The 27,456-nt window shown below is 33.4% G+C and overlaps 2 protein-coding genes across 3 annotated transcripts in view; one reads left to right on the top strand and one right to left on the bottom strand.

The window, feature by feature from the left end:
* LOC132745694 (mediator of RNA polymerase II transcription subunit 14-like) overlaps nucleotides 1–6,898 on the bottom strand; it is a 41,468-nt gene extending 34,570 nt beyond the window's left edge. Inside the window, exon 1 of one of the 2 annotated variants that reach the window (XM_060734657.1) lies at nucleotides 6,767–6,898. The gene's annotated coding sequence lies outside the window, so the exon portion shown is untranslated. The remainder of the gene's footprint in view (nucleotides 1–6,766) is intronic. The other variant, XM_060734658.1, reaches the window with a different exon arrangement.
* An 18-nt stretch (nucleotides 6,899–6,916) lies between these two features.
* On the top strand, nucleotides 6,917–17,132 carry LOC132745697 (uncharacterized). The gene is made up of 11 exons (XM_060734662.1): nucleotides 6,917–6,992; nucleotides 7,780–8,116; nucleotides 8,501–8,645; nucleotides 9,529–9,648; nucleotides 10,062–10,202; nucleotides 10,797–11,855; nucleotides 14,702–14,825; nucleotides 15,368–15,501; nucleotides 16,005–16,088; nucleotides 16,463–16,655; nucleotides 17,044–17,132. The coding sequence occupies exons 2-11, from the start codon at nucleotides 7,791–7,793 to the stop codon at nucleotides 17,130–17,132; spliced, it is 2,415 nt and encodes an 804-aa protein (XP_060590645.1). The 5' UTR covers nucleotides 6,917–6,992; nucleotides 7,780–7,790.
* Nucleotides 17,133–27,456: the final 10,324 nt, after the last annotated feature.

Genomic DNA, 27,456 nt, shown 5'->3' with positions numbered 1-27,456 from the left:
CAGCCACAGTATCAAGATGATTGGATATGACATTTATACCTGGGCAATATTCAAGTTTGATATTTCGTTATACAGGGAAGACAAAGGCCAGGAACTGGACAATAGCAACCTTTTAAATAAATAATAATCTTCGAGTGTTCAGATTGAAAACGGAAACAGTGCATAAAATACTGAATGATACCTTTAAAACGGAAAAATGAACAATTTTTTAACCGACTCCCCATTAATAGGCTTTGCCTAATTTCATATTATTAAATAAAATAGAAGACACCATATATTGAACATGAAACAGTTACTGAAAGATATATATCTATCATGCTATGTATGAATGGTATGTCTTATTTTTAATAAACACAATAACAACTCTAGACAATGTTCTGAAATATGCTACAACAATAGTGATTATTCTAGACTTGAAAAAGGGGCAGGGAGGCATCAAAAAGGGGCAGGGTGGAACATGTGTCAATACAGATAGTTTATGACCGTTATGATAATCATGGTCAGATAACTCATATCTTATCAGTAGATTAATTACCTCCCTTTATCTCAACACTTTCTTGTTACTTGGTTCAGTGTGGTGTTTATTTTCTATATTTATGGTGATAGTGTCAATAGTGTGCATCAGCTTCTTATGATTCACAGAAATGATAAATACCTAGACATTGAGAGAACTGTTAAAAAGTGGCACAGCTTAAAACCAAGACAGATAAACTAAGAACTGTTTGTGACTGAAATAATAGATGCATGTACCTCAAGAAGGTGAATAGTTCTGTATGCCACTCTGGCAAAAAAGTGATTAGACAATTATATATTTAATTGTGTTACAATGAACAGCTTAATTTTGTGTGTGCTAAAAATGTTGTGAACAATTTTAAAGAAAATGTCATAATATTTGTTTGTTCATGTGTGTCTTTGAAGGTTTCATGTTCACTTTTCTCATGACTGTCCTCTGTCCTATTTTTATAGATTTAAAGCTCATGGAAATTATATTTCAATGAAAGAATTGTACTGTCTGTATATATTTGTATCAATGACTTTATTGCAGGGCTACATTTACATTGTCACATTTTATGTAAATTTTAAGGTTTCATGTTAAAAACTTTTATAACTTGGAATTTGTTTCATTATTTGAATCTGTACTTTGAGCAGTGATAATTGGTTCGTTACTTTAGGTCACTCTGTAATAATATAGAAAGACTGGTTAATTTTCTAATTAATTTTGGGTTATAAAACAATTTCAAGTTATTGAAATTACTTCAGTCATCTTTTATATTTCACAACAACAGTCACATTTAGCTAAAAAAAATTATCATGTACTGTACTCTGTACAGAGATGTTCAAAGAAAAACCAACGATTTTATCTTTATAAAGTAAATCTAATTTCGAATTGATTGAAATTGATTACAATTGTCATTATCTTGCAATTTATAATTATATTTCACATATGATTTTACAGGTAACTAATAGATTCTAACTGTAGTTGTTACTGTACTATTTCATAAAAAAAAATCTCCCGACTTTCAACCGCAGAAAAACGGTTAATCTGTAGATTAATAATTCATTCAATTCATTAAAATGTCTTACAGCTGGAGACAAATATTCGCTTACTCATAATTGTCTTTGTTTATTTTCTGTAAAATTACCGTACGATTAGTCTATACAGTCTATGTAACGAACGGCTTGCAGTACGGCAGTACAGGACCGTACTTCAGTCCAGGGCCGTACTGCTAGTGTAGTGGCTTCGTACACAAATTATTTCATTCACCTCCTTTTATATAAATGTTGAATTGCAAGGGAGAAACACATTTAAAATCGATTCTTAGCAAATGTAAATAACTTTAATCGTACCTTTCTTTAGCTACAAAAAAGAGGAAATACTGTGGTTTGTTTTGCGAATTTTCGCACGCTCTTTTTCAATTTCTGCAAATTTCCTTTTCGCAGACGGCATTTTGTTTCTCAAATGAACAACTAATTAATGAAACCATAACACCCATCCTTATGACTTTAAAGATTCTTTACGCAATTATAGAGATTAATATGTGTAAATAATTAATTGTAATTACCTGTACTTGTAAGTTGTACAGTATACGAATTTTTACCGACATACGCGACATTGGTGAACAAACAAATAAGCGAATGCATTACAATTCGATTGTCTCCGTAAATCATTGCCATTTTAATCAGTTAATGACCACGGATTATCAATCAGTCGGTAATGTTCCTTACAAATCATTTCAAACTGTTGCAAACATAGCTAATTTGATCGAAACCACTTCACACGGGGCCGCTTCACACGGCCCACTTCACATCGGTCAGTCAATTGTTATCGCCGTGGGGCACCAGGTTTGTATATTGGAACGTGTCAACATCATAATCTTATCTTATAGATAAGTGATTGACAGGTTTTTTATGTAGATCTATCTTATACATATTGATTGGGTACAGGTAAAAGAGGGCAGCGGGGCGCATTTCAGTATACGGGCGGTGTTTTAGAGGCAAAAGGGCGGACCTAAAAAGGGGCAGGGCGGAGCGCCCTGTCATTCCGCGCTAGAATAATCACTAAACAAGTTATATATCTTGTATATACTATGTATAGTAAAGGGCCTATAAAGCAAGCTTTATGGTAACGCGAGTACCTGCTAGATAGTGATGGTTTTAAAAACTTTCGCCGGAAGTACTGAAATTGACATATCGCACCTTTTCAAGTTACAAGTTAATGAAAAAAGCCGAGAAGGGTGATCACTAGCCATTAAATCCTGAGGGTCATTTTCACCGACTACAAGGCCAAATCTCCATGATTATAACAAAATTTTACCTCCAGTTAAAATCCTGAGGGTCAAAACAGGCCTTTTTGAAATTTGAAGGGTCATTTCGAGGGTCAAACGGACACCCTGCCGAGGAAATCTGATTATGAAAACGGATGCGTAGACTGGTCTCCTGCTCACTTCTATGGGAACCATAATGGGACAGGGAACCAGAATCACAGATATATAAACAACGGATAGGAAACTCCAAAAATAGACGAGAGTCTGATTCAGACCCACAATCCCACAAGTCTCCCGATTTTCACGCTAAAGTTAAACTTTGGCGATATTCGTGAATTATTGCTTACATTGCCGACATGGATTTTCATCGGAGAAATATTTGTGTGGAAGTGTATTTTGTATGTTTTAGAATAAATAACTATTGCTTCTTATATAAGTAAAAAGTGTTTAGTCTTTTTTGTTAATGTACCTCCGGGAATTCAATATGGCGGTATTATGGCTACTTTTACCCAGGATGCATCAAATCTCGCAAAATCTCGCAACATATGATAACTTGGGGGAAAACAATTTCGGAGATACTGATTTTAACTGTGTGACGTCACAGTCTCTTCTCCATCTTATATTTAGCTCCATGCCAGACAAATCCAAAGCAGTGTATTAAATACCGAACAACAGTATCAAAACGGAGAATTAAAATAAAAATGAACAATTATTTTATACTATTTCATGGTAAAAGTAAATCGAGCTTGTTTCGAGTTTGAGGTTTTCTCTTCTTTTCTTGTTTTCTCTGTTTTGCCTATAGATTTCATATTACGGGGAAGTCAAAGACCGGGCCCGCGAAGCGGGTCCGGGCTTTGGCTTGCCCGGCTATAGACGGTAATAGGACATTTCAGACCATGGACGTTTTGGACCAGACATTTCGGACCAGATTTTTGGACACTTCGGACCAGATTTAGGGACATTTCGGACCAGATTTTTGGACATTTCGGACCAAACAAACAAGGTTTTAATGACACGTTTGCAAAAATTTATTATAAAGTATATACAAAAGTACATTTTTATATTGCAGTCTGGACATCAATTATAATCAGTGAAACAGGGGTCCAAAGCTATGTATAGTCTTATAAAAAAATGTAAAATGTTAGAATTGCCAATTGACATGCAAATAGATTTATTTAACAAAATTGTAAAACCTGTCCTACTGTACGGATGTGAGATATGGGGTTTTGGTAATATTGATTGTATTGAAAGAGTACAGCTTAAATTTTTAAAATATATTCTAGGTTTAAAGTCAAGTACACCAAATTGTATGGTTTACGGTGAAACTGGTGTTAAACCACTATCTATTGAAATTAAATGTAGAATTATATCATATTGGTCTGACTTAGTCATACCACAACAGAACAAGTTACCGTGTTTGATATATCGTATTTTGTTAAATAATTTTAATAACTCCCAGACTGTATCTAGATTAAGATTTCAGTGGATAAAATTTGTTCAGAATATTTTGTATGAATGTGGTCTGTATAACATTTGGCATAACCATGAATTTCATAACCATAAATGGTTAACGATGTCAGTCAAACAAAAATTATCAGATTTATTTTTAAATGAGTGGTATTCTGGTATTGAGAATTCTAGTAAATGTATAAATTATAGATTATTCAAACATAATTTTTGTTTTGAAACATATCTTGTAAAAACTCCATCAAAATTTTTACAATACATGATAAAATTTAGAACAAGAAATAACAAATTGCCAGTAGAAACCAGAAGTTGGAACAACATCGAACTTAACAGACGTGTCTGTACACTGTGTGATAGATCAATTGGTGATGAATTTCATTATATTTTTGAGTGTCCTTGTTTTGATAACAGCAGGAAACTTTTTTTGAAACATAACTATTTACAGAAACATAATATACATTCTATTGATCTTCTTATGAACACTGATGTTAACATTCCAGATTACAAAAAACTTTGTTTATTTATTAAAGAAATTATATTAAGATTCAAATGAGCCAAAAATTGTATAAATTTAATGCTGTGGAGAACCCTATTGAAGTATATGTTTTAATACTGACTCTCCCGCAATATTTATGTTAACAATTTATATAAAATGTTATTTTGATACTGTCTGATTCTGAAGCCTCATTTATTATGTAATTGTATTATTACCTCATGTTGTCATGTTTGTATGATCTGAGTGAATAAATAAATTGAAATTGAAATTGTTTGTTTATTGTTAAAACTGTACTTTAATCGCATTCCAATCAAATCCAATCAATTTAAATATTTGTTGTCAAATTAGGTGAAAATTGCATACATATACTTCTTTAATTGAGTGAAACGTAACTTAAACGAGTTCTATACAGCAATTAAAACGTGTGAAAAACTGCATTGATCGACAAGGATGTCGTTGTTCTTTAATACCTGCTAGAACACGATTTAATTTGGTTAAAATTGACTTTAAATAGGTATATTCTGCGTGTGTATGTGTGTGTACTTATTGTATATATTATCATTTTGAATATCATAAAAAATAACAATGTCAAATATTTGTTGCATTAATTATTAGAAAATATATTTAAATACATCCTGAAATAACAAATAATTACATATAAAAAGGAATATATGTGCTGGTCCGAAGTGTCATCACATGGTCCGAAATGTCCCAAAATCTGGTCTGAAATGACCAAAAAATCTGGTCCGAAGTGTCTGGTCCGAAACGTCCGTGGTCCGAAATGTCCGTAATTCCTATAGACTACACGTGTATATTTCAAAGAAAATCAAATAAAAAACAATTAAAAAATACATAGAATTCTATACCTATCAATGAAATTTTCAGTGTCAGTTCTAGTCTGGCGCCGCCATTTACAATGTAACTCAATGATAATAGGCGGGGTATTCCGATAACAGAACAAATCTCAACTTTTCGGATAAGTAATAATCGTCGAGTGTTCCGAGTGAAAACGGAAGCGGTGTATGTAATACGCGGAAAGTCCGAGCGGGGCCGAAGGCCCCGCGAGGGCTGTAGCGCTCTTAGATAACATGTATGACGCGTATCAGTTCAAATGAAATCAAATTCAAACTAAATGAAAATTTCAAAAAAATACATATCCTATACCTAATGAGCTGTGAAAAAATCCTTAGTTAACTGAGCGCCGCCATTTTGAAATCCTTTTGAGCTAAATATAGATATCAGAGCGCTTTTAATGAGCGTCTACATAATTCAGACTATTGCTAGCAGACGCATGCTAAGTAACACTTCCGGTGAAAGAATGATGTACAAAATCAGAAAATAAACCTGCATTTCATTGATAAGAATTAAACTAACAATTATAAATATAAAAAAGTACTTGAATATATCCTTTTTGATAAATTAGCACTTAAAAATAACGTTAAAATTACCACTGTGATTAGAGATTAACAAAAATGGCGGACGGGATTTTCCAAACGCCGACGCATGCGCAGAGGTCCCCCGATGATAGGTTGAAAACTACCAATTTTTTCGTTTTGTTTATGGTACAAAATCCCTTCAAGAAAAATCTGGTTTACATTTACACTAAATATGTTAGGCTAAAATCATAATTCATAAGAGCTTTCCGTGTCATAGGTAGCACCTAATTTCATATTACTGAATGACACCTTTAAAACGGAAAGAATGAAAGGATTTTTTAACGACTTCCCAGTTCATAGGCTTTGCCTAATTTCATAATCATATTATGCTTTTTTTGAAAAATTACCAAAATTGAGAGAAACACAATTAAGAAAAACCATATTTGGCAAGTGACAAAAAATTCTGACAAAATAGGCTATAGCTAGTTTCATTGATTAAGCCTGATCTACATAGAACTACAGTTCATGATTAAGTTGATGGACTTTTTTTTTCACTATCGCGAAAACATATGACAATCCATTTTGCTTAAACTAGTAGGGAATAGTGGATTACTGCGATACAATATGTTTATTTACTAAATATTTGATAAAATAAGGCTTACTTTGTATAACTTATGAACAGTTTTGTTGGATTTTATTGTTAATTTCCGAGACCGCTTTCACACGGTGCTCCCGTAAGAAGCGTAACTTTATAAATTTATTCCAGATTCCAACACTCGCAACTTCTCGGCCCTTTTAGAATTATCACGATAATTGTCGGGGTGTTCCGATCAGATGCGATGTAAACAAAAATGCATATTTTTAGCAATTTAGTAACTCGATTTTGAAGTGAGAAAACATTTTTCCTTACACAGGTAGTGTTATTTCAATTATACACAGCATTCATTTTCGAAATTAAGAAATTAAATTGAGTGACAATTGAATAATTGGCATATGTATGAACAACCATTTTTCAATGATTTACAGGGTAAACAGGTAAAGTGTCTTCAAAGTTTGAGGGATGAAGTTTCTTGATGATAGAGTGTTTTGTTCCCTTGTCAATCACAAATTAAATTCGAATAGTGTGATCTAGGAGTTATTTTTGAAAAAAAAATCTAAAAGTTAGCAAGCATATTTCTACAAAGATTAACAAAGCAAACAGTATCCTAAGTCTCATGTACAGGTCATTTGTTTTTTTAGATGAATATACCTTAAGTTGCATCAACAAGAGATCATGGTTTAAAACTAGAAAATTTAATGCCTCGTAGTAGTACAACTAATTGCTTGCATCAGCTTTCACGACATGTAATTAAAACATGAAATAATTTGCCAAAAATGTAGTAGACTCAAAAAGTGTTCATGAATTTAAAATCAAGCTAAATCAACACTGGACCGGAGAAGTTCCATATAAAGTTTAAAATGTTATTGTAACATTATGCTGTTGAAATTATACAGAAGTGTAAACTGAAATATGTATAAGTGAATATGAATTAACATAAAAGTGATGAGACTAATATGAAGTAGTGGCACAAGTTTATCAAAAGAAGAGGGGCTTTAAAGGGCTTAGCCCTTCCATCAGAGCCTTTACAGTTTAACTTCACATTTTTGGTAAGAAAACTGTCTTATTTATTTTCAGAAAAAATAAAGATGCCTGACCCTATGTCTCTAAAATCTGTTGCAACTATGGTATGTATGCGTGTGTTGCTTCTTGAAAATCCTACTGGAGAAGATGGCCAGAAGGACGTCATTACAGAGGTAGCCGGAACACAGATTAGACCATACATAACAACTTTGCTTGAAACAAACTGCTTCACAGCTGTCACTGAGGAGATCCTGTACAGAATTGTAAAATTTTGTCCTGAACAGCTGTCAGACAGTCTTCTGCATGCCCTAACACCACTACATGTACATGACCTTAATCTCAAAGATTGTCAAAATGTTCATCTTATGGGACTTGTTGAACTATTCAAAAAGTAAGTCCTGCTTAGTTTATAATTCTCACAATATAGAAAAATTTACATTTACTCAATGATACCCTTGGAAACGTCAAATATATCTGATTTATTATAATTGACTTTGTGTACATAAGTCTATCATTTTTAATGAAACAGAACTTACAAATTGGAAGATGAAATCTTCATGTCTTTCACAGTAAGTTTGTGAATAGATTACTAAACATTACTGCAATAATTGTGTAATGATTTCATAATTTAAAGATTGTATTCTTTTGGTAAAATAGTTTTTGTATGTAGCTGAAAACTTTTTTTTTTGTAAATTACTGTTTATTTTCTATAAAATTTAGTTTTGAAAATTCATATCATGATAAGTGGGAAAAGAAACATGGTTTACTGTTTCAGATGTTGTCATGTCCATAGGATTAACTTGTCAGATTGTTCACAGTTGATACATCCAGATATATTTGCGTTTACTGGATTGTTCGAAATTCCATTGACAACTGTTATTGTCGAGTCAAATACCAATGTTACTGATGAAGTTGTACATGTAAGTAATTTTGCTTTCAAACTAAACTCATAAATAACTTCAATTTGATCAAATTATAAAATTTGCTTGATTTTGATATAACTGGCTATAATATTGTTTTTAATAAATGGATTGTCTTCTTAAGACACGTTGAATAATTAAAATATGCCCTTGACCTTTAAATGACCTTGGCAGTTGTTGAAATTTGCTTTTATTTGCCAATATTATTTTGAAATTTATGAACCAATTGATCCTGATGTGGACATAAGACGTGTAACACAATCATAAGACTAACATATTATATAAGTGAAATATGACCTTGACTTAAAACTGACCTTGACCATAAAGGTCAGGTTATCACATTTTTATTAAATTAGCCATAACTTTGCAGTAGTGTATTAACTCCTATTGGATTTAATAGGAGTTAACCCATCACTGCACTATGGTGGCACTATGACATTGACTTTAATTGTGATAGTTTTATTTTACGAATTTCACTTAAACTTAGATAAAACAACACTTGTAACAAAACCAAAATGTTGAAATATTCAAGTTTGGCATTGACCTTGAAATGACCTTGACCATCAAGGCAAATCATGGAATTTTGTTTCAATTGAGATACTGTTGTTGTTTATTTATAGATCATATTCATAATTAGAGAAAACGACACCAATAACAAAGTTAACATGTTAAATAATTCAGATATGACCTTGACATTAAAATGTTTTGATCTGTAAATGACCTTTACTGTCAAGGTAAGAAATACAAATTTTCTGTTCACAATAATATGTTTTCACTGAAAACCCTTCACTACAATGTTCTTCTTCTGATGCGTTTACCTTTGGGAATAAGGAAAAGTTGAGCTTGGCCCCTGTTTGACAGTGGCTCTTGTTTGTATTTTCAGGCATTGCTGAATTACCTCCCTAATTTAAAGACATTAAGCATTGCATCCTGCGGAAACATTTCAGATAAAGTATTTCTTATAGACAGTATGGAGCAATTAAAGAAAGAATTTTCCCCTAAGGTAGGTTAATGATTAGTAACATTATATTTATTTTTGAAAAGAGTTGTATCAGGATAACAACCATAATAATAGCACATGTACTATAAATGTTTGAATTTTAATCAAACTTATTATTTCTTGTTGAGGACTGAGGAATATAGATTTTGCTGATTCACCATGGCTTATTGACGGCACTTTTATGGCACTTTATGGGAGATAGATAGAAAATATGCCATCTAACTGTAAACAGAACAAAAGAGAACAATAGAGTTGATTACGTAACAATAGAAAAAGTGCTACTGGTCCACTTTAAAAAAAATAAAAGAAATAAAAAAGAAATGGCCCCTTATTCCATTTTGGTTTAATCTTTGCATGTCTTACTTAAAGTCTGACCATGACGTGAAATCATTAGAGCTTATTTATATCACTAACAGCCTTTTACGGAAGAGGACTGCTTGTTTAATCTGACCAGTGTGGATATTTCCGGCTGTAATCAGTTGAGTTCTGATGCCATAAAGCACCTTGTCTCCTTATGTGGTCCAAAACTGACAGATGTTAACATCTCGTATACCAGTGTAAGTACCTTACTTTTTTATTTCCAGTGGGTATTTACATTGCATCAGCATATGGGCCATATGGGGACTTTTATGATTTTCTGGTGGAGGAAGACCTCAGGTGCCTTTCTGATTTATTTCAGACATGAATAGGTACGGTACCTAAATAGAACCACCATGTTCCATTAGCTAGCTGGATAGCTCCCTAACATGAATGAATTTTAGTTCCTGGCCGGATTCGAAGCCATAGCGGGGAGGTGCTAGTGGTTTGAGGTCAATGACAATAATCACTCACCCACAGAGGTTCCTAAGCACCTATTTATATGAAACATTTCATGAACAAACAAACAAACAAACTTGAATCCTAACTAAAAAAAAAGAAATCAATATTAGAATGGTAAAAAGTCAACTTTACATAATCTTATTAGACTGTAAACAGTTCTGAAAAGGTCTTTACTGATGTTTTACAAATACAATGTAATCTAAAAAGAAGTCCCTACATGTATGATATGACCTTATCACTTTGAAAGTGTTTGTCTCAAATTTAACATGTTTAAATAACCCCAAATTGTTAATGTTTATATGATGGTTAATTGTGTTAAACATTTTTTTCAGATGATTTGTGTTGCCTTGCTGCACCTTGGAGGATATTCTCTACCTGCAATATTGGACTTCTTGCTCACAGATGATGCCCTCAAATCAGATAAAGAACTTAAAGAAGTACTCCAAGGGTTTAGAGAACTGAGGGACTTATATCTGGAAACAATTATTGAGATGGATGAAATTCACAAGAAACATACTGAAGGTGACACTGTTGATGATAAGAAGGACATTGGAGATTCTGCTGGTGAAACAAATGAAAGAGATGCAAGCAAAATGACTATTGCTGAATATAATGTTGTAACAGAAGCATTTGTGCAAGATAAGGTAAAAGATGAGTGTTGTTCTGGTAACACTGGAGAACTTGAAAATATTTCAAGTGAAAGAGAAACAGTGTGTAAAGCTGAAACAGATCTAACAAAGAAAACTTGCAATGAGGTTGATCATAGTGAATGTATTACCAATAATACTGTTGATTTGATTCCAAATACAAATAATGAAGAAAAGGTTGAAGCTGGTGGTGGAGATGATTTGGTGGAGATGTTTGATAAAACAGTAACTGTTGAAGATAGTGCATGTGGAGGTGAGGTTTGGGAAGCTTCAGATATAAATAAGGAAAATGAGACGAAAGATAGAGACTCTAAAGATAATAAGAACATTGAATTACCAGTAAGGACAGAGAAGTATTTTAAGGGAAATGTTGAAGTAAGTAAGGAGGTATATTACTGGAATTATAGACTTGATGAAGAGGAAGTAGATATTGGAAACTTCGAGGAGGAGTTACAACTGGCGATACAAAATTCCATTTTGGAAAAACAAATAGACAGAAAGGAGAAAGATATCATTATCAAGGAAAAAGCTGCTCAAGGCCCTGACAGTAGTGATAAGCTTAATATCGAGTATTCCACATTGCTGTATCAACCAAAGATTGTTAAATTGAGAATCAATGGAATGAAGTATGTCAGCAGGAGACCAAATCTTGGACAGCTCTGCTTAGCGAAGTTTCTCTCTGTCAATAGAGGATTACAAAAATTTTCAATCAATTGGAAAGGCCTGACTTTGGACTTTTTCAAGGTTTGTAAATGAAGAAACAAATGTTTTTTTCCATAATGAATGTTGATCATTGTCATGATCTTTTTGTTTGTTAGTTTATAAGATTTTACTTGTTTACTTTTAAAAACCATTACAAAATCATCAAGATTTCAAAAGTTTTACAGATTTATAGACTATCTGAAAGTTCATAAATATTGAAAACCATTTAGAATTCTCTTTTCTTGTCATACATGTAGTAAGAACATAAATCTCAGCTTTTGATGTTTGACATTTATAATTGATAATGGAAATATTTCTGATAATGTTATTGGCACAGCATAGTTTAAAGAACTGACAAAAAAAGGATATTGATGAAATTCTCAAGTTCTGTGAAACATAATATTCAGTATTGATGGGATTGTAATTTTGAGTTTGTCACTTCAGGACAATTTCACCCTATCAATAAGAATTCATGTAAGGCCCCATTCCTTGTTCAAAAATTGAAAATAATCTTTTTTCCCCAAATAACAAAATAACCAACTGCTAACAAAATTTCCAACTGCAACCAAAAACTATTAAGCTGATTCAGATCAAGTTGTACTCAATAAAAATAAAAGGTTACTGCCAAATCATTATTATTTGTGGGGAACATTTTTTTTGTGGTTTTTGTCGAAAGGTAAATCTGTGAATTTAAGAACCAAGTAAATTTCATTTTGTCTGTTGTAAGATTATTTTGCATCACATTATTTACATTTTACTTTTTGGAAAAATAAACAGTCCACTAATTTAAGAACCCATGAAAATACTCGTTGTTACAAAACCATGAAATTTCATGCCAATGGAAATTAGTGAAGTCACAGAATGTTGTAAAACACATAAAACTTAAAAGTCATTTATAAGGTAGTTTTTAGCTCGACTATTCGATAAGAATAAGTAGAGCTATTGTAGTCACCCAAGCGTCCGCGTCGGCGTAACCACTAATGATAAAGTTCTTGTAATAGTTTTTGTAATACCTCAAATATTTTCAAAGTCCATTGACATATGGCTTTGAAACTTTGCACACTTCTTCACCATCATGACCCCAACCTGTAGACAGGAGGAGGTAACTGTATCAAGCATTTTGACAGAATTATGCTCCTTTTTAGCTCGACTATTCGATAAGAATAAGTAGAGCTATTGCAGTCACCCGAGCGTCGGCGTCAGTGTCGGCGTCTGCGTCAGCGTAACCATTTATGTTAAAGTTTTTGTAATAGTTCAAATATTTTCAAAGTCCATTGACATATGGCTTTGAAACTTTGCACACTTGTTCACCATCATGACCCCAACCTGTAGTCAGGAGGAGGTAACTCTATCAAGCATTTTGACAGAATTATGCCCCTTTTTCGACTTAGAATTTATGTTAAAGTTTTTGTAATAGTTCAAATATTTTCAAAGTCCATTGACATATGGGTTTGAAACTTTGCACACTTGTTCACCATCATGACCCCAACCTGTAGACAGGAGGAGGTAACTCTATCAAGCATTTTGACAGAATTATGCCCCTTTTTCGACTTAGAATTTATGTTAAAGTTTTTGTAATACCTTAAATATTTTCCACGTCCATTGACATATGGCTTTGAAACTTTGCACACTTAATCACCATCATGACCCCAACTTGTAGACAGGAGGAGGTAACTCTATCAAGCATTTTGACAGAATTATGCCCCTTTTTCGACTTAGAATTTATGTTAAAGTTTTTGTAATACCTCAAATATTTTCAAAGTTCATTGACATATGGATTTGAAACTTTGCACACTTGTTCACCATCATTAACCCCAAACTGTAAACAGGAGGAGGTAACTGTATCAAGCATTTTTTTTTACTATCAAGCACTAAGAATAGTCGAGCGTTGCTGTCCTACCGACAGCTCTTGTTTGACTTAGAATTTATGTTAAAGTTTTTGTAATACCTCAAATATTTTCAAAGTCCATTGACATATGGCTTTGAAACTTTGCACACTTGTTCACCATCATGACCCCAACCTGTAGACAGAAGGAGATAACTGTATCAAGCATTTTGACAGAATTATGCCCCTTTTTCGACTTAGAATTTATGTTAAAGTTTTTGTAATACCTCAAATATTTTCAAAGTCCATTGACATATGGCTTTGAAACTTTGCACACTTGTTCACCATCATGACCCCAACCTGTAGACAGGAGGAGATAACTGTATCAAGCATTTTGACAGAATTATGCCCCTTTTTCGACTTAGAATTTATGTTAAAGTTTTTGTAATACCTCAAATATTTTCAAAGTCCATTGACATATGGCTTTGAAACTTTGCACACTTGTTCACCATCATGATCCCAACCTGTAGACAGGAGGAGATAACTGTATCAAGCATTTTGCCTGAATTATGCCCCTTTTTCGACTTAGAATTTATGTTAAAGTTTGCATACCACCTCACATATTTTCATATACTATTGACATCTGGCTTTGAGACAAGTTGAAATTTTATACTCTTCCTTGAGAGCATAATAGGACCCTCTTCAAGGCCTATAACAATAGCATGGTTTTAAAGGAAAATTTGGCCCTTTTGTTAATAACTTAGAAAGTTTTACATTATCAAGGCTTTTTTACTATCAAGCACTAAGAATAGTCGAGCATTGCTGTCCTACCAACAGCTCTTGTTAAACTTTTTGAAGTTTCTCAAATTTCCCTAAAATGCCATATATTATTTTTCTAGTTTATGACTTGGGGCCTTTACTGAAAATAGCTTGAAAAGACCCTGCCCTGTATAATTCATTAATATGTAATAGGATAATTAACTGAAGAGTAAAATGTGTTTAACAACCATATTGTAGTGACTAATATTTGTAATCAATAATTTTCTTTTTTTCTTTTTGTCAGCAAATTGTCCCAAATCTGTCTGAATTGATAGAAGTAGAATTAGAAGAATGCTCAATGTTGACTTCAGGAGGAGTTGCTGCCCTTGGTAGGACTTGTCGAAAATGTAAGAGTGTAAATCTGAGAGGTAAAGAAATATTTTCGACATTTATGTATCATTTATATGTATTTGTAATCACTTTATTCCTTAACCTGCTGCATTTATCAAATGGACTTCCCCAGCTGCTTCCTTGTTCGGAACTTTCCATTATCAATTTTAGGGATATCAGGATCAAAATTTAAAGTTAGTGTTGTAATGACTATTTTTGTGTAACTTTGACCCTAAGCACAAGGGCAATCTTTTTATTCTACCTTATATTTCTTACTAATTTTAATTAGATTTTGTTAATTTTAATTAACAAATTCTTGGCTAGTTTAAGTGTCTTCAACACCAAAAAAAAGTACAAAATTGAATGCATTTGTCAGTTTGTCAGTTTCAGTGGATTATTTATAAGATGGAATGCAATGCTTGACAGAATCTGATTTCATTGGCTGAGACCTTCCCAACAAGCTATCCATTCATGCTATATATAGCCTTTCATATTATGCTGCAGTCAATATCGAACATAGGGTTTTATTAAAAATTAGCAGTCTGTATGTATATTTACAAGAGTTGTGTTTATTTTACAGGAGTTGTGTTTATCAGTGACTCTGCTTTAATACCATTCCTCCTGAACAAGAATTTACAAGACCTTTCTCTGGCTGAGAGTGACCACATTACAGATAAAATACTCATTAAAATCTCAGAACATTTGAACACATCCGTAAGTATCATAAGTAAAATCCACTAATTTTTATGCCCTCTCTTAAAAAGTAGAAAAGATACTAAAATTTAGTTTATACAAGGGGTAAATTTGAAAAAAGGTAGGGGGAAAACCCATACTTTTTGAAGGATGGAATAGGGCAAATTTCGGCCAACAATATGGCACCAAAAAGGCACTGCAAACCACTGAAAGCAGCATGCCTTCAAGAAAGTGTTATGCCTTATGGAATATTTGTTTTTGTGAAAATGTTAGCAAGTGTACACTTGAAATGATTTAACTTCTGCTTCAACAAAAACTTCCATTAACATTTCAAAAAAATGTAGTAATAGCTTACATTGTAGAAATATGGTGATTAAAACAGCAAATTCTGTCAGTATTTCATGTGTTCTTTTTTCACTAAGGTTTGTTTGAACAAAGACTATGTTATATACTGTATGTGTTTACATGTTAACAAATAGTCAAAGTTGAAACATTTTAAGTTATTATTTTGTTGTTGTTTACAGCTTAGAAACCTTGATCTTTCATGGTGTGAGGAAATTACAGAGAAGGGGATAAATGCCATATGTTCAACTTGTACACAGTTGGAGGTAACAAGTCTTCTTCTCTATACTTAAAATTATGTATTTTATATTGATAGGTGCAGGCCTATTACCAAATATATTGAGCTATAATTTCATTATGTACAAAATGAAAAAAAACATCTTCGTTTACAGCTGACTTTGCTCATGTGACGAACTCTTTTACACTGTCAATGCTTGCGTCAACAATTATTTGTCTATATTTAAGCAGTTTCATTACAAAATTTATTTTCAACCAAACCTGCACTGAACTTATATTACTAATAAATTTCAGTTCCCTTTTTAGAGTTTTATGCATAGGTAACTTGTATAGAATTATAACCTAGCAAGTCATAAATATAGAGAGTACATTGTATAAAACTGAGAATAATGTTACATTACAGAGATTACAGTTACGCAAATGCCCAGTGTCGGATTTCTCATTGCGATTGTTAGCAGAGACAGGACCAGACTTGATGGAGATCTCAGTAGAAAGTGCCGATACCTATGGTGAGGACGGTCTTACTGATGAGGGAATTCTAACTATTGCAAACACATTCACCAATCTTAGAATAATAGACATCAGTTGGAACCTTGGTAAGGATTAACACATTTCTTACAATTATGTGGCTTCAAGTTTTTTAGGTCAACGTTTTCAGGAATAGGGAGAGCTATTGTACTTACCCAGGCATCGGCATCTGTGTCAACATGGTACTTTGGTTAAGTTTTTGCATGCATGTTGATATCTTTAAAACTACTGAAAGTGATTGGTTGAATCTTTCACACACTGGTCTTTCCTGTGATTATCTAATACAAGGGGCACTAGTCCTGTGACTCTTAGTTACAGAGTTATGCCCCTTTTCTTACTATCAAGCACTGTGGATAGCTCTTGTCTATTTTATGTAAGCAGTTAATTTGTTTATGTAGTAATTACAGAGGTTATATTTTTTTCGAATAAGTACATTTATATTGACGTGTATTTTAGCAATAACAGATGTATCAGTGTCAGGAATAATGATGAACTGTAGTTTACTAGAGGGGGCCAACATAAAGGTCAAGAGAATTTCCCTTTAGCCCTTCCCACCATTATATAGGTAAATTGAAATTCTTTTATAAATTACAGCTTGACTAACAAAAAAGGGAAAACTATTTACTCACCAAAGCATTTGGGATCCTACTTTGGGAAAAGTTTTATTTGCAAATTGGTACAAAAGTATTTCAAAAAATACTGAGGGTAAATTTACACCTTTGGAGAGATAAAAATGGGCAGTTTTTAAAACCATAAGGCCCCTAACTCTTTAAAGGATTTTTGACAGAAATTTGGCCTTTTGAACTTTGAAGTTTTTTCATTACTTGGCTCTTGTTAACTGATTAAATTTCTATAAATATTGCTACATAATGGTAATGTTTAATTCTTGAAAAGAGTGAGGCAGTCTTTATAATACGGGTCATTTTTATATCATAAATATTTTTCAGTCATCATCATAATTGCTGATCTTTTGAAAAATGTTATTAATTCATTTCAACATGACAGTGACAAATGAGTACCAATGTAAACAATACATTTGTTGGCAAAATTCCTATAAAAATTTCATTCGGTAATCAGATTGGTAATAATCATTAATAATGCTTTTCCATTTGTTTCCTTATGAGAGTAATTGTGAAACATTGTTACCCACAAGCATCATTCAAAATACAGAAAATGCTTTCTGGAAAACTTTACTTTTGAAAAAGATATTTTATTATTTTGGTGTTAACATTTTTTTTTTAGATTTTGAAGCTGGACAGCCATCTGACCACAAGGTTTGATTTTTGAATTTTAATTCTTTAGAATACATATTATTTAAGATAATTCAAAATGAAGCAGAGGTACTTTCTAAAGCTGTCTTAAGGATCATTTACAAAATCCTATAGATAAATAGCATGACTGGTGCTTCCATGACCGAGAAGTGAAGCTTACTGTCAAAGCACCTGTTGAATAATGCATGGAGATACATCTGAGGTCCTCCTTCATCCATTAAGTTGCGAAGTTGTCATAGACAGTGGTCATGTAAATTAATCTTTATCTTGCGTAGGAAAAAGTGATTATCGCTATCTCCACAGTATATAAGCAGGTCATCTGGTAATTCAGAAGTCTGATGAGGTAAATTGTTGTGAACTCCTTTTGAGGCTCGTAATTTGTTTAGCTGCTTCATCTTTGAGGGTTTAAATGTGTTAGCTGACGTCACTTTGAGCGCGTCTAAATTGGTTTAGCTGACTCTCTTTGAGGCTTTAAATTGTTAGCTGACCCACTTTGAGGCTCTAAATTGTAAGCTGACTCACTTTGAGGCTCTAAATTGTTAGCCGACTAACTTTGAGGCTCTAAATTGTTAGCTAATTTTGAGGCTCTAAATTGTTGACTGTCTCACTTTGAGGCTCTAAATTGTTAGCTGATTAACTTTAAGGCTCTAAATTGTTAGCCGACTAACTTTGAGGCTCTAAATTATTAGCTGACTAACTTTGAGACATTAAATTGTTAACTGACTAACTTTGAGACATTAAATTGTTAGATGACTAACTTTAAGGCTCTAGATTGTTAGCTGACTAACTTGATTGGAATTGTTAGCTACATTTGAGGCTAGAAATTGTTAGCTGACTAACTTTGAGGCTCGAAATTGTATGCTGACTAACTTTGAGGCTCAAAATTGTTAGCTGACTAACTTCAAATTTTGATCTTCGTATCCCATAATTGATGATGCCAAGTCCAGAAATGGCATCTGGACAAGTCAGTGAAAGAAATGCAACAGGTTAAGGGTTAGACTGAAAATAAATGTGAAAAGCAGACTTGAAGGCACATTATTCCTCAGAAATTAATAAATTTTTCATTCATTAGGAAAGGCAAACATGAGTTTTATAACATTTCAATATTGGTTTTAGGGCCTTTGATATGCTTGTCACTTGAAGACAGTTATGCTGAATGTGAAATTATGTGCCATAAAAGTAGCAAAATGTAAACAAAGTAGTATTTTGACTTCCATTCAAATACTAAATACTATATATTTACTTATTGCCAAAATGCAACAGAAGCAAAAGATGATTCAGGTAATTGGCCAATGAGTAACTTTTTTGGAAGCTATTACAGGACCCAAAATTAAATGTTTTGAGTGATAAAAGTAATTCGGGACAAAATGGGCCTTAAATGTTTTCTTATTTATTTATCAAAATTTATTTGTTTTCACAGATTTTTCTTGCTTAGAAAGAATACTATTTTTATAATTTTTTTAATGTTATTATTTTTTCTGATTTGGTTCTCTTAAAGCAGAATTTATTGTGCTTATTTCAGACTAGGTCAACTGTTTATGCTCCAAACCTACGTGTGCTTGACCTCGATTACAGTGACCTTGTGAATGACACCTTATTACAGTCAATTGTTAATGTTTGTAGAGGGACTATTCAAATAACAGACTATTATGGACAACAGTTAGAGGCTGAAAACATATAATGCATCATGTTGAATAATCCTGAAATACATTTATGCTCCAGGAAACTGTTGCTATGGAAAAAGCATTCCATTTACTTAAAAAGGAAACATTAAGTCTTTGACTTGAAAGCAAGAAATTAAAACCTATTGAAATACTCACTTTTATACAAATAGTTGTTAAGTTTTTTTTTTATATATAGCTTTTGCTATACTGGATTCCAGTAGTTTTCCTACTTTTGTGCTATTGCTCCCGAAAATATTTCGGGGGAGCATAAATTTTATAGTCGCGCCATTGTCCGTCTGTCCGTTCTTTCTGGTACAAACCAGAGCTATCATTATGGGGTTTGGTCTATTGTTCTCATAACAATAGATGTCTTTGATGTCATTCATTCCGTTTCTCTTGTGGGGTTATTTTCTGCATTGTGGGGTTAAAAACACAAAAGAATATAACAAAAGAAAACCCTATAATGTAGCTCGTGGTAAGTAATGTCAGTCTGTCGTCTAGTTGTCTATGTCCGGAGCGTAACTTGAAAACCCTTAGGAGATAATTTGTTTAAACTTCATTCTGTGGTAGAGTGGCATATGAGCAGGGAGTGCAAGTGTCAAAGAACCATAAACTCTATTTTGCCGGTTTTTGAATTTATCTCCCTTATAGAAAAAATCTTGTCCGGGACATAACTCTAAAACTATAAGAGATATCAACATGAAACTTTGTAGGTGAATAGATCTCGATGGGTTGATGTGCAGTGCATAAGAACAATAACTCTTTTCGTCCTTATTTTTGGAGTTATTGCCCTTTTTTAACACTTTGAACTTTGTCCGGAACATACTCTAAAACTATAAGAGATATCAAGATGAAACATTGTAGGTAGGATAGATCTCATTGAGTAGAAGTGCAGTGCAAAAGAACATAAACTCTGTTAAGCCTCATTTTTGAATTATCTCCCCTTTTAGAAAAACTTGTCCAGGACATAGCTGTAAAACTATAAGAGGTATCAACATGAAACTTTGTAGGTAGATATATCTCAATGGGTAGATGTGCAGTGCACAAGAATCGTAACTCTAATTCTGGAGTTATTGCCCTTTGTTTATTTTTACTTTTTGAAGTTGTCCGGGACATAACTCAGAAACCATAAGAGATATCAACAAGAAACTTTGTAGGTTGATAGATCACATTGATTAGAAGTGCAGTGCAAAGAACAGTATAACTGCCTTGCCTAATTTTGGAATTATTGCACTTTGAACTTTTTCCAGGGACATAACTCTGAAACTACAAGAGGTGTACTTTCCTGTGTCCAAAACCTATTCGGGGAGCATCACTCGGCTCAAACCGGGCTCTTGTTTGTTTGGGCACTTCTTTGTCCCATATTATACTGATATTGCCCGTTTATTCTAACAACTAGTAATTCAAAATGATATGTAAAATGACTTTAGTTGTATTTACAGGTCCTAATGATTTGTAGTTCAGATATAATAGTAAATGGTTTCACCTTGTGATGACCATTTATGAAAGCAACATGTTTTATTGTGCTGTCTTTTCAGCATACTGATCAACAAGTGTTACGTTTTTCTAGCATGTATAGAACTATAGATACATACAAACTGATGTGGTCTTTGAATTAGTTTCTTGTGTTAAAAGTGTGAAGAAATTTCTAAAAAATGCCAAACATTTTTCACTTTTTGTTGAAGAGGCAGTAGAAAGGCTGTACTTACAGAAAATATATTTTTATATTAATTTAAATTTTCTCGTAGAAAAAAGGCAAATATTAGTGTCATTTATATGTACTTTACTTAAGATTCCTGTTTTGAACTCAAATCTCTACATAATATATAGGAGTTTCAATTTTCAATGATACTGTACAGAAATGATAAACCTTTCTTTGTTTGTTAGCTATGAAGAAATCAGTACATGTATTTCAGTTAACTGGTTTGTCATACAGGTGTAAGGATTCTGTATTCTTGCATATATTTTTTGCTCCTGAATTTATAACTAACTAGCAATTTTTCTTTTGCCATTGTGTCTTGGATATATAAAAAGTCTTATATTGTTACATTTTTTATGCCCCCACAGAGTGGGAGCATATAGCGTTGCACTTGTCCGTCTGAGTGTCCGTCGTACGTCTGTCTGTCCGTCCGTACGTCCTGAAATCTTGTGAACGCAACTCCTCTTTAACCGGATGGCAGATTTTGCTTAAAAATCCAGGGATGAACAACCTTAATGTGTAGATGGTAGTAAAGGAAGGAATTTTTGCTGCGACCAAATTTAACAGAATTATGGCCCTATGTTTTAATTTTTTCACTATATACTATGTAGAAATTTTGTGAACGCAACTCCTCTTAAACCGGGTGGCAGATTTTGCTTAAACTTCCAGGGATGAACAACCTTAATGTGTAGATAGAAGTAAAGGGAGGAATTTTTGCTGCGACCAAATTTAACAGAATTATGGCCCTTTGTTGATTTTTTCACTATATACTATGTAGAAATTTTGTGAACGCAACTGTTCTTAAACCGGATGGCAGATTTTGCTTAAACTTCTAGGGATGAACAACCTTAATGTGTAGATGGTAGAAAAGGAAAAAGGGGAAATTTTTTGGTTTAAACCCCAAAAATTTAAACCCAGAATTAGGGGCCCTTTTTTGGATTTTTTACTATAACAAATGTAGAAAATTTGTGACGCAACCCCCTTTTAAAAACCCGGATGGCAAAAATTTTGTTTAAAAACTTCCGGGGAAATGAACAACCTTAATGTTTAAAATGGTATTAGGGAAAGGGTTTTTTTTCTGCACCAAATTTTAACAAAATTATGCCCTTTGTGATTTTTTTTTTCAACTTGGGGACATGTATCCAAAAATTTTGACTAGAGTCATAAGTTTTGAAGAGCAATGGGGGGGGGGCACCTTTCCCTATGGAAATTCAATTTTATTATTTATTTTTTATTTTTTTGTTTTTAATAGTAAAAAAAATTTGTATCTTTTTTTTGTTTGGCAAATTAAATGAAATAACTTGGCCATTCCTTGTTCAGATTATTTTTTATTAGATCTGAGGGGAAACCATAATGTTCTATTTTAGCCATGCAATCAAACCAGCTTTTACAGATAGGCATTAAATAGAAGAAGTATCAAAATACTGTTATCCGTTAGTTAAACAAATTGTTAATTTTTGTAAGAAAAAAAATGTTTGAAGTAATTTTAACAAATTAACTTGAAGCAATAGTAAATTTTAATGGGCAAGATTGTTTTGCCAGTTTACCTTCCTGCTATATGAACATTCCCCGACAATGCCATGTTTGTTCTCCAAATAGTGAAAATACCTACTCAGTATTGGTTTTCTAGAAACCAAATCGTCTCATTATATACTAGCATTGATTTTGTTTTACTATCTAGCCCAGTAAGTGTCTTTCCACTTTTTCTTGTTATAGAGTCTTTACATAAATTTAACATATTCCATCAATGCCAGAAGATTAATTTTTATCAAGATTGTCAATGTATCTGCTTACTTCAAATGTGGTTACGAAATCAATGTCAAATTGCTTAGAAAATCTTTTAAATATGAAAAATAGTTAACATTAAAATTTGATTTCTTAATTAGTTTTGAAATTTCTGTAAAATGTTTATTAAGTGCATTTGCAACATTCATATTTCCTTCAAATAGAACATCATTAATGTTTAAATTGATTGGTAAAGACGGTTGCTGCTTATTCTCATTTGATATGTCTTTTAAATTTTGCCATAAATATTTACAATCTCTCGAATCTTCAACTGCCTTGTTATAGAACATCTTACTCTTTTTAATAATAGCCTGGCATTTATTTCTCAATAACTTATAATTAATCCAGTCTTTACAACTTTTATAGTGATCCCTTTTATTTCGGGCCTCTTTAATTTCGTCAGAGTACCTGAATCTGGTTGTTTAGTCCTTTTTTGTTTGTCTTCTTTACCTCTAGTCTACAGCTGACTGATTTAGTGCTACACTTATATTTTTACTATAAAAGTTTGAATATTTATTTTGGTTAGGATTTTTTTCTGCACATCATAATTATGTACTTAATTTGTTGATTGTTTGCAGTTACAATGATACAATGTGTTGTTTGTACTTACATTATGTCACTGATGTCTAACTGAATGTGATACTGTTGGCTGTTTAGAGTCAAATTACCAGAATGTTGACACGAAATTCATGTAAATTAATAAATGACCAGTCACAACATTCAAAGCAGGTCAATGTCAACAGTACACTTATAGCAGTAAGCTGGAGTGTTTTGACAGCAGAAATTATATGTTTATTGTAAATTTAGTATTTTGACCAGATTAGCAATATTTTTTAACATGGTTACATATTGTATACATGTACTTATCCATTGAATATGATTTCTCCAATTTGGATTATTATGCTCCCTGAAAAATTTCGGGGGAGTATATAGTCGCCAGGTTGTCTGTCTGTCCGTCCGTCCATACATACATACGTCCCGAATTCGTGTCCGGCCCATAACTTTGTGATTTGAAGTCGAATTTTAAAACTATTTCACAGAAATGATCACCATATTAAGACGACTTGTCGCGCGCAACATTTGGGTCGCTACCTTGAAGGTCAAGGTCACAGCATGACCTTGAAGCAAAATCGTGTCCGGCCCATAACTTCTTTATTTGAAGTCAGATTTTAAAACTATTTCACAGAAATGATCACCATATTGAGACGACTTGTCGCGCCCAACATTTGGGTCGCTGCCTTGAAGGTCAAGGTCACAGCATGACCTTGAAGCAAAATCGTGTCTGGCCCATAACTTCTTTATTTGAAGTCAGATTTTAAAACTATTTCACAGAAATGCTCACCATCTTGAGACAACGTGTCGCGAGTAACATTTGGGTCGCTACCTTGAAGGTCAAGGTCACAGCATGACCTTGAAGCAAAATCATGTTCGGCCCATAACTTTATCATTTGTAGTCGGATTTTAAAACTATTACACAGAAATGATCACCATATTGAGACAACGTGTCGCGCGCAACATTTTGGTCGCTACTTTGAAGGTCAAGGTCACAGCATGACCCTGAGGAAAAATACTGTCCGGCCCATAACTTCGTTATTTGAAGTAAGATTTTACAACTATTTCACAGAAATGATCACCATATTGAGACAACGTGTCGTGCACAACATTTAGGTCGCTACCTTGAAGGTCAAGGTCACAGCATGACCTTGCAGCAAAATCGTGTCGGGCATATAACTTTGTTATTTGAAGTCGGATTTTACCACTTTTTCACAGAAGAGATCACCATATTAAGATGACGTGTCGTGCGCAACATTGGGTTGCTACCTTTAAGGTCAAGGTCACAGCATGACCTTGAAGCAAAATCGTGTTCGGCCCATAACTTTGTTATTTGAAGTCGGATTTTACAACTGTTTCACAGAAATGATCACCATATTGAGACTACGTGTTGCGTTCAACATTTGGGTCACTACCTTGAAGGTCAAGGTCACAGCATGACCTTGCAGCAAAATCATGTCCGGCCAATAACTTTGTTATTTGAAGTTTGATTACACAACTATTTCACAGAAATGATCACCATATTGAGACGAAGTGTCGCGCGCAACATTTGGGTTGCTACCTTGAAGGTCAAGGTCACAGCATGATCTTGAAGCAAAATTTTGTCCGGCTCATAACTTAGTTATTTGAAGTCGGATTTTAAAACTATTTCACAGAAATGCTCACCATCTTGAGACGATGTGTCGCATGCAAGTGGGTAGACAGATCTAATTGAGTAGAAGTGCAGTGCAAAGAACAGTAACTCTGCATTGCCTAAGTTTGGAATTATCACATTTTGAACTTTGTCTGGGACATAACTCTGAAAAACTACAAAAGATATACTTTTCTGTGTCCAAATCCTATTCGGGGAGCATCACCCGGTTTAACCGGCTCTTGTTTCATCTGTGTTAATACTCTCAGGGTAATGAAAAAAATTATTTGTGAACAGTTGTTTTTTTTTCCATTGTTAATACTTTTGTATTGTTAAAAATTATCATGTGTTATCATTCATAGGAATTTTACAATAAATTTTGTTAAATCATTTATACTTCTTTTTGTCTTGTTTTTAACCTGGTATGGTGAATTTAAAAAATGCTATTATTATTTTTTCTTATCTTTTTATTTGGTGTCCTCATAAAAGTGGTACTTGTTGGCCATAAATGCTGAACAATCTTTTCAACTGAAAGTGATTAGCATTTGCAACAATGATAGAACAAGGTCAGGCTGCAGTCTGGCCATTCTCATCTTTGTTGGTTGACCAATAACAAAAGCCATCGCCTAGCGGGGCCCACACTTGACTTTTACCCTTTCCTCAAGTCAACCATGTCATGGGAGGAAGAATCTTGTAGTAAAGAATACTTGACCTACAAGGTTGACGTCAAGGTCATTATGAGTGAAAGTCAAATTGAGTTTAATCTTCTTTTTAAGGCATTGTCCTTAAGGTAGTTGTGAAGACAATCTATATATAAAGAATAAAGTTATAGCAAAAATCAAACATTTGACCATGAAGGTCAAGGTCATTTACGAGTCAAAGTCAATTTTAGTCTGGTATACTTTAAGGTATTTTTCAAAGGGTTGAGATGTGGGCATTTTAGACATGCATATAGGAGATGTGCCCTGGGCAATATCCGGAAAATATCTGGATATTTTATCATCTCTAGTGACCTTGACTTTGCAAATATTAATCTTAATTACATGTCACACTGTAGTCATGATAGTTATCATTTGTATAACAATCCATTAATAAATGATGACCTCTATGTGACCTTGACTTTGGTTGCAGGGATCTGGATAATCTGCAGATTAAGCCTCACAATGGTGAATATTTGTGCCAAGTAACATTAAAATCCCCCGATGAATGTAGAAGTTGGGTTCAGAACAAGCAATTTTACATGACCTCTAAGTGTGACCTTAACCTTTAACCTAGAGACCTGGTTCATGCACATGCATTTCTAAATTCTATCATTTATAGTGACCTTTACCTTGTATATATTAACCTAAATTACATGTTTCACATCAGTAGTCATGATAATGACCATTTGTGTTTCAATCCCTCAATAAATGATGAGTAAATGGTCTGAATATACACATTTTCATATTATTATCTAAACTTGACCCCTAAGTGTGACCTTGACCCCAGGGACCTAAAGCATGCAACACTGCCTCACAATGGTCAACATGTGCGCCATGTAATATTGAAATCCCTCAATGCGTGTAGAAGTTTTGCTGTGGACAAGTGTTTTTCAATGACCTCTAAGTGTGACCTTGACCTTTGACCTAGTTCATGTACATGACACTGCTCATAGTGGTGAACATTTGTATGAAGTTTCATAAGAATCCCTCCTTATTTGTAGGAGATATGGTCTAGACAAAATCTTTATATTTTATCATCTTTAATGACCTGACATTGACATTGACCTTGCATATAATAACCTAAATCACATGTTTCACACCAGTAGTTATGATAATGACCATTTGTGTTTCAATCAATCAATAAATGATGACTAAATGGTTCGAATACACATTTTCATCTGAACTTTGACCCCTATGTGTGACCTGACCTTGGCAGAAGGGACCTAAATTTTTGCATGCCATTTTCCGCCTCACAATGGTGAACATTTGTGCTAAGTTATATTGAAATCCTGTGCATGTAAGAGTTTTGCTCTGGACAAGCATTTTTCAATGACATCTAAGTGTGACCTTGACCTAGAGACCTGATTCATGTGCAGGACACAGCTTCTCATAGTGGTTAACATTTCTATGAAGTTTCGTTCAAATTTCTCCATGCGTGTACGAGATATGCTCCCGTAATAAGTGGACGCCGCCTACCAGGGGGAAACTATAATACGACCCATTTTTCAAATGGGTGTATAACAATCCCTTTAGTAATTTTTAAAGTTATGGCCAATGTTAAAGTTTT

Source organism: Ruditapes philippinarum, unplaced genomic scaffold (assembly GCF_026571515.1).
Source record: "Ruditapes philippinarum isolate M1 unplaced genomic scaffold, ASM2657151v2 ctg3216_1_1_1_1, whole genome shotgun sequence".
In the NCBI taxonomy this organism is placed as follows: Eukaryota; Metazoa; Mollusca; class Bivalvia; order Venerida; family Veneridae; genus Ruditapes; species Ruditapes philippinarum.
The sequence above is the reverse complement of the archived record's forward strand: the minus strand, read 5'-3'. Positions and strand labels throughout refer to the sequence as shown.